General features: G+C 38.7%; 1 protein-coding gene across 1 annotated transcript in view; it reads left to right on the top strand.

Moving 5' to 3' along the window:
- The first annotated feature begins 1,798 nt into the window (after positions 1–1,798).
- Positions 1,799–14,919, top strand: part of rundc3b (RUN domain containing 3b) — an 18,920-nt gene continuing 5,799 nt past the window's right edge. Inside the window, exons 1-8 of the mRNA XM_037676961.1 lie at positions 1,799–1,956; positions 7,358–7,473; positions 9,422–9,555; positions 9,894–9,979; positions 10,106–10,195; positions 11,249–11,329; positions 12,344–12,518; positions 12,810–12,967. Of these exons, the coding sequence (XP_037532889.1) occupies positions 1,862–1,956; positions 7,358–7,473; positions 9,422–9,555; positions 9,894–9,979; positions 10,106–10,195; positions 11,249–11,329; positions 12,344–12,518; positions 12,810–12,967 (935 nt within the window). The 5' untranslated portion in view covers positions 1,799–1,861. The remainder of the gene's footprint in view (positions 1,957–7,357; positions 7,474–9,421; positions 9,556–9,893; positions 9,980–10,105; positions 10,196–11,248; positions 11,330–12,343; positions 12,519–12,809; positions 12,968–14,919) is intronic.

Here is a 14,919-nt window from a genome sequence, read left to right as displayed (position 1 = left end):
AGTGCCCTGAGATAACTTCTGTTGTGACTTGGTGCTATATGAATAGAACGGAATTTAAATTGAATCCATTCTTGTCATTAGATTGGATCAGTCATACGCTTCAGTTATTCTTAGATTAGATCAGCTGGAAGAACGCTTTGCGGTGATTGGTTGAGACGTTGCTAGGCAATTGCTTAGGTTTGAGAGCTGCTCTGTTATTGGCTGCGAGTCTCAATCGCCAAGAACTGTCATTAATTGCTGCAGCCTGCCGTTTTACTTTCCACATTTTTAACTAAACCAAGGGTTTACTGTACTTACACACAAGTCGTATTCAAATGGGTGTTTCTTTGGTGTTTCCGAACAGAACTGCAAGACCTTTTTAAGAAAATATCGCTGCGGTTGTTGAATGTACTAACTGGCCCCCTCGAATGTGGCACCCGATATTACTTAACTGAGTAATCAATCACAGGATTCCGACCGTCCTGAACCGACTTCTTCAACAGTGTGTTGTCATTTGGACACAGGTATTAAAAATCCCGGCGGGTTTCTGTCGGCCGGTTAATTTTAGCAACGTGCCTCGTGCCTGTGAGCTAGTCTCAGTCTGGATGTGGCCCCAGTGAAGCCTTTGACATTATTTACATGCCAGAGTTATTTTTACACTATTGCAGTACAGCCACATTTTTAATCAATAAAAACGTGGAGTAGATTTAGCTTATACCAACACAACACATTTTGTACTATATGGTAAAAAAAATGAGACATTGCTGCCAGCTTCTGTGTTTTATGATGCTTTATGATGGAATATTTCAGGTTAAGGTGTATTAAGGACAAATTAAATATTGCTGCCTTTAGATTTTAAACTTGAATATTATGAGAGCAGTATAAGAATGAAATAATAGATCCAGGTTAGTTTTTTTAAATTTAATCACCTAATGTCAAAAATGCATATGTGTATGGAATAATGCATGGGATTTTTTTTATTTCGTCTGTTTTTATAATAAAAAATATTAGATTTTCCCAGCAGTTCATTGGCAAAAAGAAGTGCACACCCTGGACACCTCTTTGAAATATGTAAGTCTAATGTTTTAAAAAAAGTTTTTTAATTTTTTTTTATTTTTTTACTTGTAGGTCCAGGATGAGGAAAAGATACAAAAGAAGGAAACAATTCATGAACAATCAGGTCTCTCTTGTAAATGAGTCCTCGAGGCTCATTGGGATTAAACTGTCTAAATAAAGGTTGAATGAATGAATGAATGAATGAATGAATGAATGAATGAATGAATGAATGAATGAATGAATGAAAAAGCATGACGCAGAACAGCATCAAGACTCTGTTGTTTAGGATTAATATCACTAGATGGCGCTATTTGACCGCATGATGACCTCAACCATCGTTAAATAACCCCGATTATCAGTTATTTATCAATTTATGTATCAGATGGAAACATATGCCAAAAAGATAAAAAAAAAAACAACAGCATAAAAATGTGTGAAAACTGTATAAATATATATTATAGGCTAAAAAACATTTTTAGAGGATTTTCTTTTGAAAGTTCCAATAGAATATTCTCTCTTTGTCGGCGGTTTCGATGCATATTATTTTGTAAGTTCCAACCGGAAGCGCATTTTAATCTTTTTTTTTTTCCGTCAGCTGTTTCTGAGCATTTTATTTTGTTCGTTTCAACCGGAAGCGTATTTTTTATCGCGCTCGTCGGCGGTTTCGGTGCATTTTATTTCGAAAGTTACAACCGGAAGCACATTTTATCTTCGGAGCGGCATCATCTCCTCCTCCTCCTCCTTCTCGGACGCAGCATCTTGTCCTCCTCCTCGCCGCGGGTCCTTCCCTCGCGCAGAGGGAACAGCGCGCGGAGCGGAAGCGGGGATGGCGTCGCTCGGTGCGGGGCAGCATTTCAGCCGCAAGCGGGGAGCAGGCAGGAGCTCGGCGGTGGAGAGGAGGAACCTGCTGACGGTGTCCAGGTGGGAACTCTGGTTTGTGATGGACCAAACCGCGTCTGCCATTGATGTTATGACGGCAGCTTCTGACATATTGGAGGTTAGCTTTAGACGGAGAACTATAACTTATTTTAATCGCATATATATATAAATATAAACTGAGGTTATGTCACTTTAAATGAGCTCAGATTTAACATATGGCTCGCCTAGTCTGCATGTATTTGAACAACACACCTCAATCCTTCATTAAACATTCATAACATCACATTTCACCTGCATTTCTTCCCAACTCATTACATAATTACAGACCACATCTCCATTGTTTATTTAAACACTTTTGAAATGTATCTGAATGTACATTATATTGTTTTATACGTCTTTGTTGTTGTCCTGAGCCCCGCCCACTGTGTTAAATCACCTAAACGTCAGTATATAAAGTACTAATCACACAGAGAGCATGAACTCAGTGCATTTTTGGCCTGGTGAATTAATGAACTATATCATGACATGTTAGGGATATGTTGAAAACTTTATGAGAAGTGCACACGCCATCTGCTGAGCAAAGTCTCTGTGTATTGATTTGTGGCCCTTTGAGTTCTGCTGGCAGATGTCATGGGAAAGCCCTGCGTATTTAAAACAGCCGACAAGTAATGAAACAAAATACAAAAGTAAGGAAATGTCTCCATTATCTTGCTCAGCAGAGCATCTTGTAATTCTCCACCAGTTGTAGTACATGTCTTAAAGCAGTGTACCATAATTTAACAATTACACACAGTCTTAGTGCTGCAGTGTAATTTACAATTTCAGTACAAATAAACTAATTATATAAATAAGGGGCTGCTTGCTGACTGGGGTGATCTTTTGCCAGATCCTCCTGCCTACGCAGCAGCCATCAACTTAATGACTGGCACAAGGGGAGCAGGGAAGAGACGCGAGAAAACAAGGTATTTAAGAAACATCAGGGAGTGAGGAAAACACTGAATAAAATACTGAATGAAAGGAAAGACGCCTAACATGCAGCTCCTCTTCTTTTTTTTATTCACGTCTGTTTGTAGTTTTATGCATGATCTTCCAATGAAAAGGTAACTATAAGAGCTTGTGACGGAGCCCTGTATCTCCATAGTATCCTCTGACATGTCCGTATAGAGAGCTGGTTTACACATATCAAGAACTCTTGCATGCTAACATTTTAAACAAACATCTATAAGTGCTTGGACTATGTGTTGGGGATGGCTCTCAGCTACTACCATGCCGACGTTTAGTTCAGTTAGAGAAGCCGTTTATTTGTGTTTGCCAAGGTCGATTAGCAGTGGCAGCCATGGGTTGACTCCAGAAGTCAGTCAGCTGTAGTTGTACTGTGCATGCACTTATCCGTTCAGCATAAGATATTGTGCTAACAAACACATAGGCAGTTACATTATTGTCCACCTTTCAGCGGTTAGTCGAAGATCATTTCAGTTTTCTGCTTGATTACATGACAATGACAAAATTAAAACTCTGAGTAAACAAAGATTATTTTTAAAATGGGGTTTAGAGAAGGTGAGCCTATGATTGTGAGGTTGCAGGTTCAAATCCCTGGACCATAATGTCAAAATTTGGGTAGGACAAGTGAAGCACCCCCATGTGCATCCATCCTCATTTGCCCCACTGTGGGCCCTTGAGCAAGACCCTTAACTTAAAACTGCCAAGTCATGTTAGCTCGCTGTGACGAAGGAAGGGAGTAGCCGAAAGTAGAAATAAAAAAAATATTTGGAAAGTTTTACACATTTCAGTGTTAGTGTTTGGTAACAGTGCGGGGAAAGTGTTGACCCAAAAAGTAATTCTGGCTCAAAAGAACATGTAGTTTTATACTGACATGACTTGACAAGTTGACGGGTCATGACTAGTCTTTCATGACACTGAAGCTGAACTTTAGCTCTTCGCAGAACAAACTGTGAATTGAAGTTCCTTTATGTGGAAAAACACGTTCAGTCAGGAGTTTCACCAGATCTGTCAGATGATCGCTGCTCACGCACAGACACTGGACAGAGTCGTGCAGGAAGTTTGCATCTGATGTTGCAACAACCTTCTTTCAAAAGCAGCCAACTAGAAAATAAATGCATATTTTGACAGAAAGCAAGACAGATACGTTAATAACAATCTCATGATTTTGAGTCATTTACAAGTTGTCATAAGCTTTCTGATCACTGCAGTGGCAAACCATGCATATAACAGTGAGGCCTTCAGTTAGCATGTATTGTAACATCCTATTAAATACTACACACTTCACTTTCAGTTTTGCACTCCATTAACCCACTGGCAAGAAAAGCTTCTGTTTTTATCCAGCAAGTACGCCATCTGACTTGTCATTCTTTTACTCACTAACATCCTGAACATAAATGCCAGCTCAACGCTACACAGAAAAGCCAACATGGACGACCCATCTGATCACATTACTTGAAAAGCTCCACCCATTTCTGCCCTAAGATTACCCAGAATAACACGACCTCTTGCGCTCAAGTACATGTCACTTTAATAATTTGCAGAGAAATTGAACAAAACCCCACACAACTCACCGTTTCTGTACAAGTTCATCCTTTAATGAAACCAAGACACAACTTTAAAATTGAACATTTAACAACGTAAACATAAATGTGATATTTAATCTACTTTTTTACGAGCCACTACAATTTGTGTGGATTTGTGAAATTACAGGTGGCAGTGGAATTGATCATACATGTTCATGTGGTCAAAAAAAAAAAAAAGAAAGAAAGAAAAATGCTTTGCAAGGCCTTCTCGAAGGCTCAGATCACCATGTTTTGGTCCCACCCACTTTACGTAAACATTATGATTGGTTAATTTTCTTGTCAGTTATTAAACAATCTCATCCTGGAGAGACTGACTGAGTTCAGCCTTCTCTTCTGACAGAAAAATCCTAACTAATGATAAAGAACCTTAAAACATGTTTTTGCCTGGAGACAAAAAAAAAACCAGACTAGGTGAACTGTATTTTCAGGAAATAAAACAGTTTCTCGCTCAGCTGCAAAGCAGTTTACAGAAAATAAGGCAAACTAACAAAACAATAAGAAAAACTACATTGAATATGTGTATTTTATATAAAACAAATATCAGATTACCATTTGAAATGTAAGATTTCAAATGCGCTGAATTCTTCGGCCTTCTCTGAAGATGTTGAAGGTCCTCAAGTTTCAGAAGGTCTGTTTTTAGCAAAAGGAAGAAGCTGCTGATCGTTGTTTTTATTCGCTTCAGAAACAGTGTGGAGGTTTCACTTGAATGGAGTTAGAGTGAACACACGTGAGTGTAAATCAATGGGAAGGTTAATATTTGCTTCAGTTATCTCCTCCAGGACAAGACAAGTGCAGTTTGTTTGTGCCTTTTAGGCTCAGTCCACGTGAACAGATTAAACGTCTAAACAGCTGGCGTCTGAAATGTATCTGCTCATTCACAGGAAGCCTGCAGCCCTTCGTCATCATCCCGCTGCTTAGCAACAAGGAGGGGCGACAGATATGAAGTTTGATTATTTATTGTTCAAATCTGCACACGCTTCGCCCAGATTAAAATCCCAGAAGCAGAGCACAGTGTCGTTTTCTTCCCGTGCGATTAGCTGAACAGATTAGTGAGTTGGTCACTGTGGCTGATTCGATCACAGATTAATCAGAGCCTCGTCAGCGCTGCTGTGGTTGGATCTGGATGTTGGCGCTTCAAGTTGATGACTGAAACATTATAGGTGTGTGGCTGTGGTAATGACGGATTCTTCTTTATATTTCTGTTGGACACTTTGTTTGAATTACTTGAATTACTTACATTATTTGTTCCAGGCAAAAAGTTCTTGTGCTAATAAATAAAAATATCAGTTTGTTTTCTGTTATTTGATTTAGTTGCTTGAGTTTGTCTCTTACTTTTATTCTCTTGTGGTTGTTGTTTTATTTTTCTCCTCAGTTTAAGTCTTTATTCTTTTGTCATTTTGTCTTGTTCTGTTTCTTCTGTCAGCTTCCTCAGTGTTTTTCCATTCAGTCTGCCACCCTCACCTGTTCCCGATCTGTAATCACCCCAGGTGTTTTGTTGTTTCGTCTTCATTACTGTCTCTTTTCAGCTCAGCGTTAGTCTTTCATGACATCCGTGCTCCCTATTTTTTTTACATAGTTTTGTTTTAGTACGGTAGTTTCTAGCTGTCTCACCAGCACTTTTTGTTAAAAAAAAGCCTTTATTAGTTTTAGCTTTAAGCTCCTTTTCAGTCTGCATTTGTCCAATCCATTTCCGCCACAAACAAAAATACAACATTTGATAATCGGCCTATTGGTCAGTTTTATAAAAGCAGATCTTACCAAGAACTTTAAGAAGTTTTTTTTATATACAGCAATAAAGAAATGTACTCTAAACAAACCATTTGCTTAATTTTTGATAAGTGCTAATTAGCTCCTGAAGCTAATTAAATAAAAAACAAGGTTTTATCATTTTTTGTGGTCACAGGACCTGAATTAACCCTTTAATGGTGGGTTTACTGCTGACTTAAGTAGTCTTGATTGTTTCGTATTTGTTGTTTAATTCATTTTTAGGATGACAAGCTCCCTAAGAGCATCAGAAGATTTAAAAATTTTTTTTTGTAAGATTTTGGATCAGCACGTGCACGGTTTTATTTTGGCATTATTCTGATGTGCTAATTGGACTCATCAGGTTGTTTCTGGAGTGAAAAAAATATTGTCACTTTTTTGTGTTGGACTTCAGGGAAAAACTATTTACTTTCAACACAAGGTCACTGAAAAAATAAAAGTGATAATAGTATTTTACATTTAAAATAACATCTTAGGGGGCCAGATAAGATGTCAACGAGGGCCACATTTGGCCCCCGGGTCTTGAGTTTGACACATATGATTTCAAACTTCTAAAATGCCTCCAAGAGAAGAAAATTGGTGAGAGAAGGGAAAATCTTTGAGGAAAAAATACAGGTTGAACACGATACCACTATTTAAGACAAAACAGCACCATTAATGTTTGCAAAAACCTTTCTGTCAGTAAACCATGAAGCTGCGCTGCATCTGAAAAGTATAAAAACATAGACTATATTGACAACTTTGGAAAACTAACCTGAAATGAACATTAAAAACAACAAAACAAAAAGGACACACAAAAAAGGCCTAGTCTTCAGTCGTGACCTAAATTCCTCTGAACGTGTTTTGAATTAAATCAGATCTGCTAACGGCAAAATAATTATTGCAATTTTACCTTTGATGAAAAAGTGGCAGAAACTACCAGCTAACAAGTGCAAGAAACGATTCTCTAATGCCTCTGAGCTTTTACCAATAATTAACTTTCTTGAAGCCTAACTGAAGAAAATTATAATAACCTACTTTGTGCATGTAAAACTGGTGAAGTCGCTGTTTATCGGTTGTATTCTCATTGTGTGTGCACCATCTGTTCTGCTCAGGTTCTCAGTGAAGACTCTGCTGGACCGCTCCTGTTTTGAGACGATAGACGACTCGTCTCCAGAGTTCATTAACTTTGTTTCCATCCTGGAGCACATCCTCAGTCATCTCCTCAAAGGTGGGTAACACGACGCGCTGCTAAAATCCTCTTCAGACATGCAGCTGATCATAAAAACCTACAAACTTGCACACACACCTAGTAGAGCGTAAGATTATTGTGTGGATGTTTATGAAGCATTCACACTGTGATCCATTTTCATCCCTACGTTTTTCAGCATCTTTCTCTTTCCACAACTTCTGTGCTATTTCAACAAATCAAATCAAAATGTTCAGCTTGATCAGGAGAAGGGTGCTATGACTTTTGGTTTTGCTACAACTTTAGCTTTTTGTGATATTTAGCCTTCTGCCATTTCTTTCCTCATAGAAAATGAACTGAGCTCATTTTACATCTTTCAGATCTTTCGATCTGTTTACAACCTTTTACTGCTTCTTTCACATTTTGTTCTGCTTCAGCTTCTTTCAGCTTCCTTGTGCAAATTTAAACTTTTTTCAGCTACTTTCAGCTGTTTTTTTCAGCCGTTTTGTGCTCCTTTCTGCATGTTTCAGCTTTTTCTGCTATTTCAGCTACCATTTTACCAGTTTTATGCTAATTTTAACCCTTTCAGCTAATTCCACAGTTTTTGCACTTATTTAAACTTTTTTTCAACCTAATACATTAAATATGTGCTCTCTCCACTTCCTTCTGATAATTTAAGCTTCTTTCTGCTTTTCAGCTGTTTTTTTTGTTGTTGTTGTTGTCGTTGTTGCTTATTTCAGCCTTTTTTTCCAGACAATTTCCACTTTTTTGTGCTCATGTGCTCATTTCTGCTTTTATCAGTAAACAGGTTATTTCTGCCTTCTTCTGCCAATTTAAGCTTCTTCTAACTGTTTAGCTACTTTTCTTTTCTTTTTTTTTTTTTTTTTTTTTTTTTTTTTTTAGCATTTTTTAACTCATTTCAGCTGTTTTCAGATAAATTTAAGTTTTTCATTGTAATTTCTGATACTTTCAGCCTAATTAACTTCTTTCTGGTAATTTCAGCTTGTTAGCCACCTGTCAGTTTTTTTTCTTCTAGTTTCAGCTTTTTCTTCTATTTCTGATACTATTTAGCAGTTTTTCTGCTAAATTTAGATTTTTTTTTAATTTTTGGCTAATTCCACTTTTTTTTTTTAAGCTCGTTTCAACTCGTTCCACTTTCCTTCTGGTAGTTTATGCTTCATTTGGAATTTTCAACTACTTCTCAGCCTTAAAAAAACAACTAAATTAAGTTTTTTTTAGCTAATTTCCTGATTTTTGTGGTCATTTCTGCTTATTTAAACCTAATTCAGCAAATATTTGTTATTTCTGCTTGCTTCTGCTAACTTACGCTTGTTTCTCATTTCAGCTACACTTCAGCATGCTTTTTCAAAATTTTTTTTTTAGCTAATTTCATCTGTTTTTCTGCAAGGTCTTCAGCAACAAACTGCATTTTTGCAGGAAATGCAATTTCTCTAGTTTATATTGTTGAAGTTTTAGGAGGTTGTGGTTACATGTTTTGACTTTCACCTGACTTATCAAAATACCTTGACCTGCAAGATGTGGAGCTTCAGTCAGGTTTAAGCCAAAATGAACATCCTTTACATTTTGTAACATAATTATGACATGCAGCAGAGTATTGTGAATGCTATTAACGGCATTTGGTTAGTTGGGTAGCACTGTTGCCTTGCAGCAAGGAGGTGATAGTTTGAAGCTGCAGCCTTTCTGTGTGGAGTTTGCATGTTCTCTGTGTGTTTGTGTGTTTGTCCTTCTCTGGTTTTCTCCCTCAGTCCAAAAACATGAATGCCATGTCAACTGACGATTCAACATTAGCCCTAGGTGTGAGTGCATTAAAGCTTATTATATGTGGTCCTGTGACAGACTGGCCTCTTGTTCAGAGCACTCCGCCTCTTGCCTATTGATGAGTGGAGATGAGCACCAGCTGCACCAGATCGAGTGGGTAAAAAAGGTGGACATGTTGGTACAAATCCCTGTTTCTCTCTTTTTCTCCCAGGTCACATGACTTGGTTTGGCTACGAGAGTCCCCGGAGTTTCTGGGATTACATAAAGGCCGCCTGCAGTAAAGTACCTCACAACTGCATCCGCAGCATTGAGAGCATGGAAAATGTGCGATCATCGAGAGCGAAGGTGCGGCCTCGACCATCCGAGGATCATATTCGATTTTCCATCACAGCAGGGAAAGACAGGACAGGGAAAAAGAAACAGATTTATTGATGTGCTAGTAGGTAGAAAACACAAACAAACATTATGTAAATGTCTTTACAGCAGTCTGTGAAGGACTTTCAGTTTGTGCATCGACCCTGTGGAGTTTTTATTCAAATGAAGTGCAAAAGTACGAGAAAACACCCCACATGCATTGTAAACAGACATTGAATCAACGTAATAATGTTGCTCGAGACAGAGAGTATTAAAGTCGTGTTTGAACGTCGCAGTTTTTGCTCATTCAGGTCTTTTATTCTGTGCAGGGAAGGGCGTGGATCAGAGTGGTCCTGATGGAGAAACGGCTCTCAGAGTACATCTCATTTGCGCTGAAGGACTTCAAAACCGCCAGGTGTTTTTGTGTCGTATTAATAGAAACCCAGTGACCTGAAACGGCAGGCGCACACACCGTCCTGCAGCACAGCGCCTGTCTAAATCAAATTAACGCTAATATTCTGCGTGCCTGTGTTGATCGCAGGAGGTTTTACGAGGAAGGAGCGATCATGCTGGGAGAGGAGGCGGGCCTGTTGGCCGACACGCTCATTGGACTCAACACCATCGACTTCAGGTGCGTACCCTCGTCGCGCTGTTCTCTCACTGTTGGCGTTCATCTGGAGAGGAAGAAACCCAAGGATTGTAAAGACGCCGTAGGAGTTTGTCGACTACGTTGAGATGTGTGCGGCAAAATTATTTTAAAGTTTCAAACTTTTACTCATTTCCTAAAGCTAAGTTGGACCGGAGTTTTTTTTGGTGCATTAGTGCAAGTTTTTGCTAAAGCAGTTTTTGGCCTGATTTTGTATTATTTGTTAAATAAACTTGTGCCAACGGTTGCATTTTGTTTTGAAACAAAAGATGATGCCTAGTTTGTAGAACATGGCAAGTTATGTTCATAATTACCACAAAACTCTGTTTACTACATTATTTTATTACTAATATATTTGGATACAGTTTTATTTATTTATATGATGTGACCATATGCACTTTAATACATCATAAAGTGTATAGCGAGTGTATAGATCTAGACTACAACATAAATAAAGTCATAGAATTTAGAAATATATCATTAGATTTGGGTACTTGACATCGTATTTTGAAGCAAGTGGCTACAAGAATGTGTGTTTTAAAATCACTGGAGAAAAAAAAATCAATTTAATTTGACCTTTTTTACAGTAATCATTTAAATAATTTAATTTTAATGTCTATAAAATAAAATATAAAATGTGTACAAATGTGAAAAATACATTTTATAGAGTTCTATGTCTGTTAACGTCCATATAAATACTGTTTTATAGTGATGTGGAGGGTCAGAGTCATTGTGATAACAGTTAAAGTCTTCACCCTGAAAATTAAATGAACTTTTTTGACCTTATAGAAAATAAGTAGGTGCAGCATGTTTCTATTATTCTATTGTATTTGCTTTTATACCTGCTGCACATGTGAAGCTGCCGCCATCATCTCGTTGGAGAGCACAACAATAAGCTTTTATTTTCTCTTATCTCTCGTCTTATCTAAAGACAGCGGTCCTTCTGAGTACCTCTGCAGCGACCAATAAACTTTTAAATACAGGAAAGGCAGAGCAGGAGAGACTGTTTTAATTTCTCCTCTCTTTTTTTATCTTCAGCTTCTGTCTCAAAGGCGAGGGTCTGGACGGCAGCTGCCCTGCTGTGATCGATTACACACCTTACCTGAAGTTCATCCAGAGGTACATGAGACCAAAGCAGAATCTCGTTTCGTCACCCCAAAAAATAAACAACTAATAACGTAAGCAAATTAAACATTGTAGAATATAATATATGGTGCACTGGGATCAAACAGGAGATAAATGACAGATCGTACACACAACAAACTGTCCACTTAGATCAGGGGGCTGCAACCTGCGGCTCTGGGGCCAAACGCGGCTCTTTTGTCTCTCGTCTGTGGCCCTTTTGAAGCTTTGACCAAAACTAACGTGATACTGTATTTATTTATACCCACAACAGAAAACGTGAGTTTTATCAGTTGTTTTGTGCCAATTTTCTGTAGATTTGTGAAAGATACAATAAATACAAGGAGCGAAACGTGTTGAGTACATTTAGCTACATCATTTATCCAACCTCCAGGCTTACATTCTCTCAAAAAATAAAAAATAAATCAACTTGTCCAGCAAAATGTCTAATTATGCATACTTTAAATTTATGTTTAACTCGTAAGCCTGCGAGACAATTTTCTCCCAACTTTTGGTTTTTCCTTAATTCCTTTTACCCTAAAATTTAAAAATATCAATAAATTTAAAAATTAATTGTACATTTGTAGATTTATGTCACCTCAACTAGCCAGAAGAGTCGTCCTCCAACGACCTCTAAGTGGCCCACAGTCCACCAGTGGATGTTTTGCGGCTCCACACATTTCATTTAATGAGTGAATTGGCAGCAATGGCTCTTTTGATCAAACAAGTTACAAACCCCTGACCTAGGTTTTAGTTGAATTGAAACACTTTTACAACCACATCTGGTTTAAAAGTCAGAATTACACAACTGCCTTGAATTCAGCTGCTTGCACTAGTCTCCTATTATTAGCTTAGTCTTAGATATAAGTCACATTTACTGGTTTATTTCTGGCGCATGCATTGAAAACTCCACACTTCAACTTGTCTGGGAGGTTTTTTTTTTATCTTAGGCGGTGTGAAATGTGTGCAGGATGCATACTAATAAGGGGTACACTTTGGCTCCTGGTGCAGCACAGACAGCATCAGCAGCGACGAGGAGGAGATGAGGACTCTGGGGAGCAGCGGCAGTGAGGGCAGCACGCCCGAGAAAACGGCCACGGCCGCGTCAATCTTCACCGAGCAGAGCAACTTGGTCAGCAAGTTCAAACGCTTCGAGCAGAAGTATCGCATGGCTCTGGAGCAAAAGGTGCGTGATGTGTTGACGACGAGGCAGGAGTGGCTTTGCGTAAGGCTGGGTGACACATTGATTAAAGCCTTTATGATAATTAGGGGCTTGGTTTGTGAAATGCAAGAGGAGAATGACTCCTGTGAGGAGTGCCGTTTGTTGCAACAAACACTGCATCTAAAACTAATCTGTCTTTCTGAGGCTTTTTGTTTGAATTTAGTGCAAAAAAGCTTCCAGTGTATATTTATTTAGCCGTGCCATTGTGGGATGGAGTGTTTGAGTGTCTGTGTGTCTGTGTTTCCATGACATCAGGGTTACCTGGAAGAGCTTGTCCGTCTACGAGAAGCCCAGCTGTCGGAGGCCGTGTCTCATAACAAAGCCCTTCAGCAGAGCCTGGCAGACGTGCACCTCACCCACACGCTGGAGAAACAACAGCTCGAGTTCATCATCCTGGAACTGCAGAACCAACTGTGAGTCTCCCCCGCTACGTGTGCTTTTGGGTTTGTCGGCGAGTGCATGTGAGGTTGATCGGCTTTGACGCAGGTGAACGGTGAGCGTGACCTTCAGGACACAGCAAGAAGCCCGGAGGCTGCAGAGGTTTGTTATTTGTGTGTTCAAAGCAACAAGAAAGGCTCTATCAGTGGTGTGTTTATCTCATCGGTGATTGAATCATCGTGAAAAATCTCAGTCAGGGGGAGCTCTGAGGTCGTGTCAGAAGGACTTCGGTCGTAGTTTATAGACGTGATGCCGCACACTTAAGTCAGTGTGATTAACCTAGGGAAGGGTTTTAAATGGAAAAAAAACAGTAAATGATAAATTGGAGAGAAAAAAGTACTAAAGCGTGTACAAAGTAAAACACAAAGTAAATGTTCGACAATTAATTTTTTGATGGGGCTACTACCTTATCCAAATTTAGCTCATTATCAGTAAAATTCCCTGAGATTTTTCTATTTTTGTCTTTGCTACAGTTGATTTGATGTGGCAGCCATCTTGAATTGGGTTGATTCAACAAGTAAATAATTTGAAGACGTACATCCAGTGTTTGCTTTCTGAGAGTTCCATGAAAATGCATCCTCTGCTTCCTGAGATATTTTGCCAACAGGCGGACAGGACTGACTCCTACAGTTAATGTCAAAGTTTGAAGAAAAGAGTTCATCTGATCTGTTAGCGCTCATATAATGCGACAGAGATGACTCTCAGCTACTACCACACCCAGTCTTAGCTCAGGATCTGATAAACTGACTTGAGTTGTAGCCATCTTTTGTGTTTGCTAAGGTGAATTTGCTGTGGTGGCCATCGTGAATCAAGCTGACTGAAAAGTTAATTCGCTGTAGAGGTACATCCAATAATTACTTTCTGTGAGTTTCATTAAAATCCATCCTGTGGTTTATAAGATATTTTAGTAAAAGACAAACAAATGGAACACTCACACACATACACACATAAGCACTTACATTATTGCCTGCTTTTCATGCAGGTGATAATAAAATATTTATGAAGGAAAAAAGTCCTACAAATTGAAGACAAACTATAAAAAAAAGACTAGAAAGTTCCTTGAGAAACTTTGACGGGGACTGGCACATGGCAGCCATTTCTAAATTTTGATTTGACAGTACAGTAGTCCCTCGTTTATTGCGGGGGATCTGTACCCTGCAGCCCTGCGATAAGCAAAAAACCATGAAGTAGGAATAGTAGTACAAGTAGTAAGTAGTAGTTTACTCCTTAGCCGTAGTGATCTGGAGAAGGCCATCCATGCCTTTGTGAGCTCTAGGCTTGATTACTGTAATGCCTTATATGTGGGTATTAATCAATCTTTTATCTCCCGTTTACAGCTTGTACAAAACTCTGCTGCTTGCTTGTTGACTAACACACGTAAATATGAACATATCACTCCTGTCCTTTCTTCTTTGCACTGGCTCCCAGTTCAGTTTAGGATACAGTTCAAGCTGCTGCTGTTTGTTTTTAAAGCTTTGAATGGCCTTGCACCACCTTATATTTCAGAACTTTTGAAAGTCCACCAGCCCAGCAGAGCTTTACGGTCTGCTGGTCAAAATCTGCTGGTGGTGCCTTGCTCAAGGTGCAAACAATGGGGGGACCGGTCCTTTTCTGTTGCAGGCCCAACAGCCTGGAATACTCTTCCCTATGAGCTGCGTGCCATCTCTGATCTGGTTCTGTTCAAAGCCAAACTGAAAACATACTTATTTAAAAGGGCTTTTAATGTTTAACTATTAGTAGTTTAGTATTTAGTATTTATTTATTTATTTTATCTCTTTTACCTTCTTTTATTCTCGCTGTGTTTTTAATTTGCACTGATTTATTGTGTCCTGTTTTTAATCTTGTTTTGTCTTGTGAAGCACCTTGGTCAATGCAAGGCGTTGTTGGAAGGTGCTATAGAAATAAAGTTTATTATTATTATTATTAG

This window comes from Nematolebias whitei, chromosome 5, assembly GCF_014905685.2.
Source record: "Nematolebias whitei isolate Nwh7 chromosome 5, NemWhi1, whole genome shotgun sequence".
NCBI lineage: Eukaryota > Metazoa > Chordata > Actinopteri > Cyprinodontiformes > Rivulidae > Nematolebias > Nematolebias whitei.
This window is presented reverse-complemented; position numbering and strand designations above follow the sequence as displayed.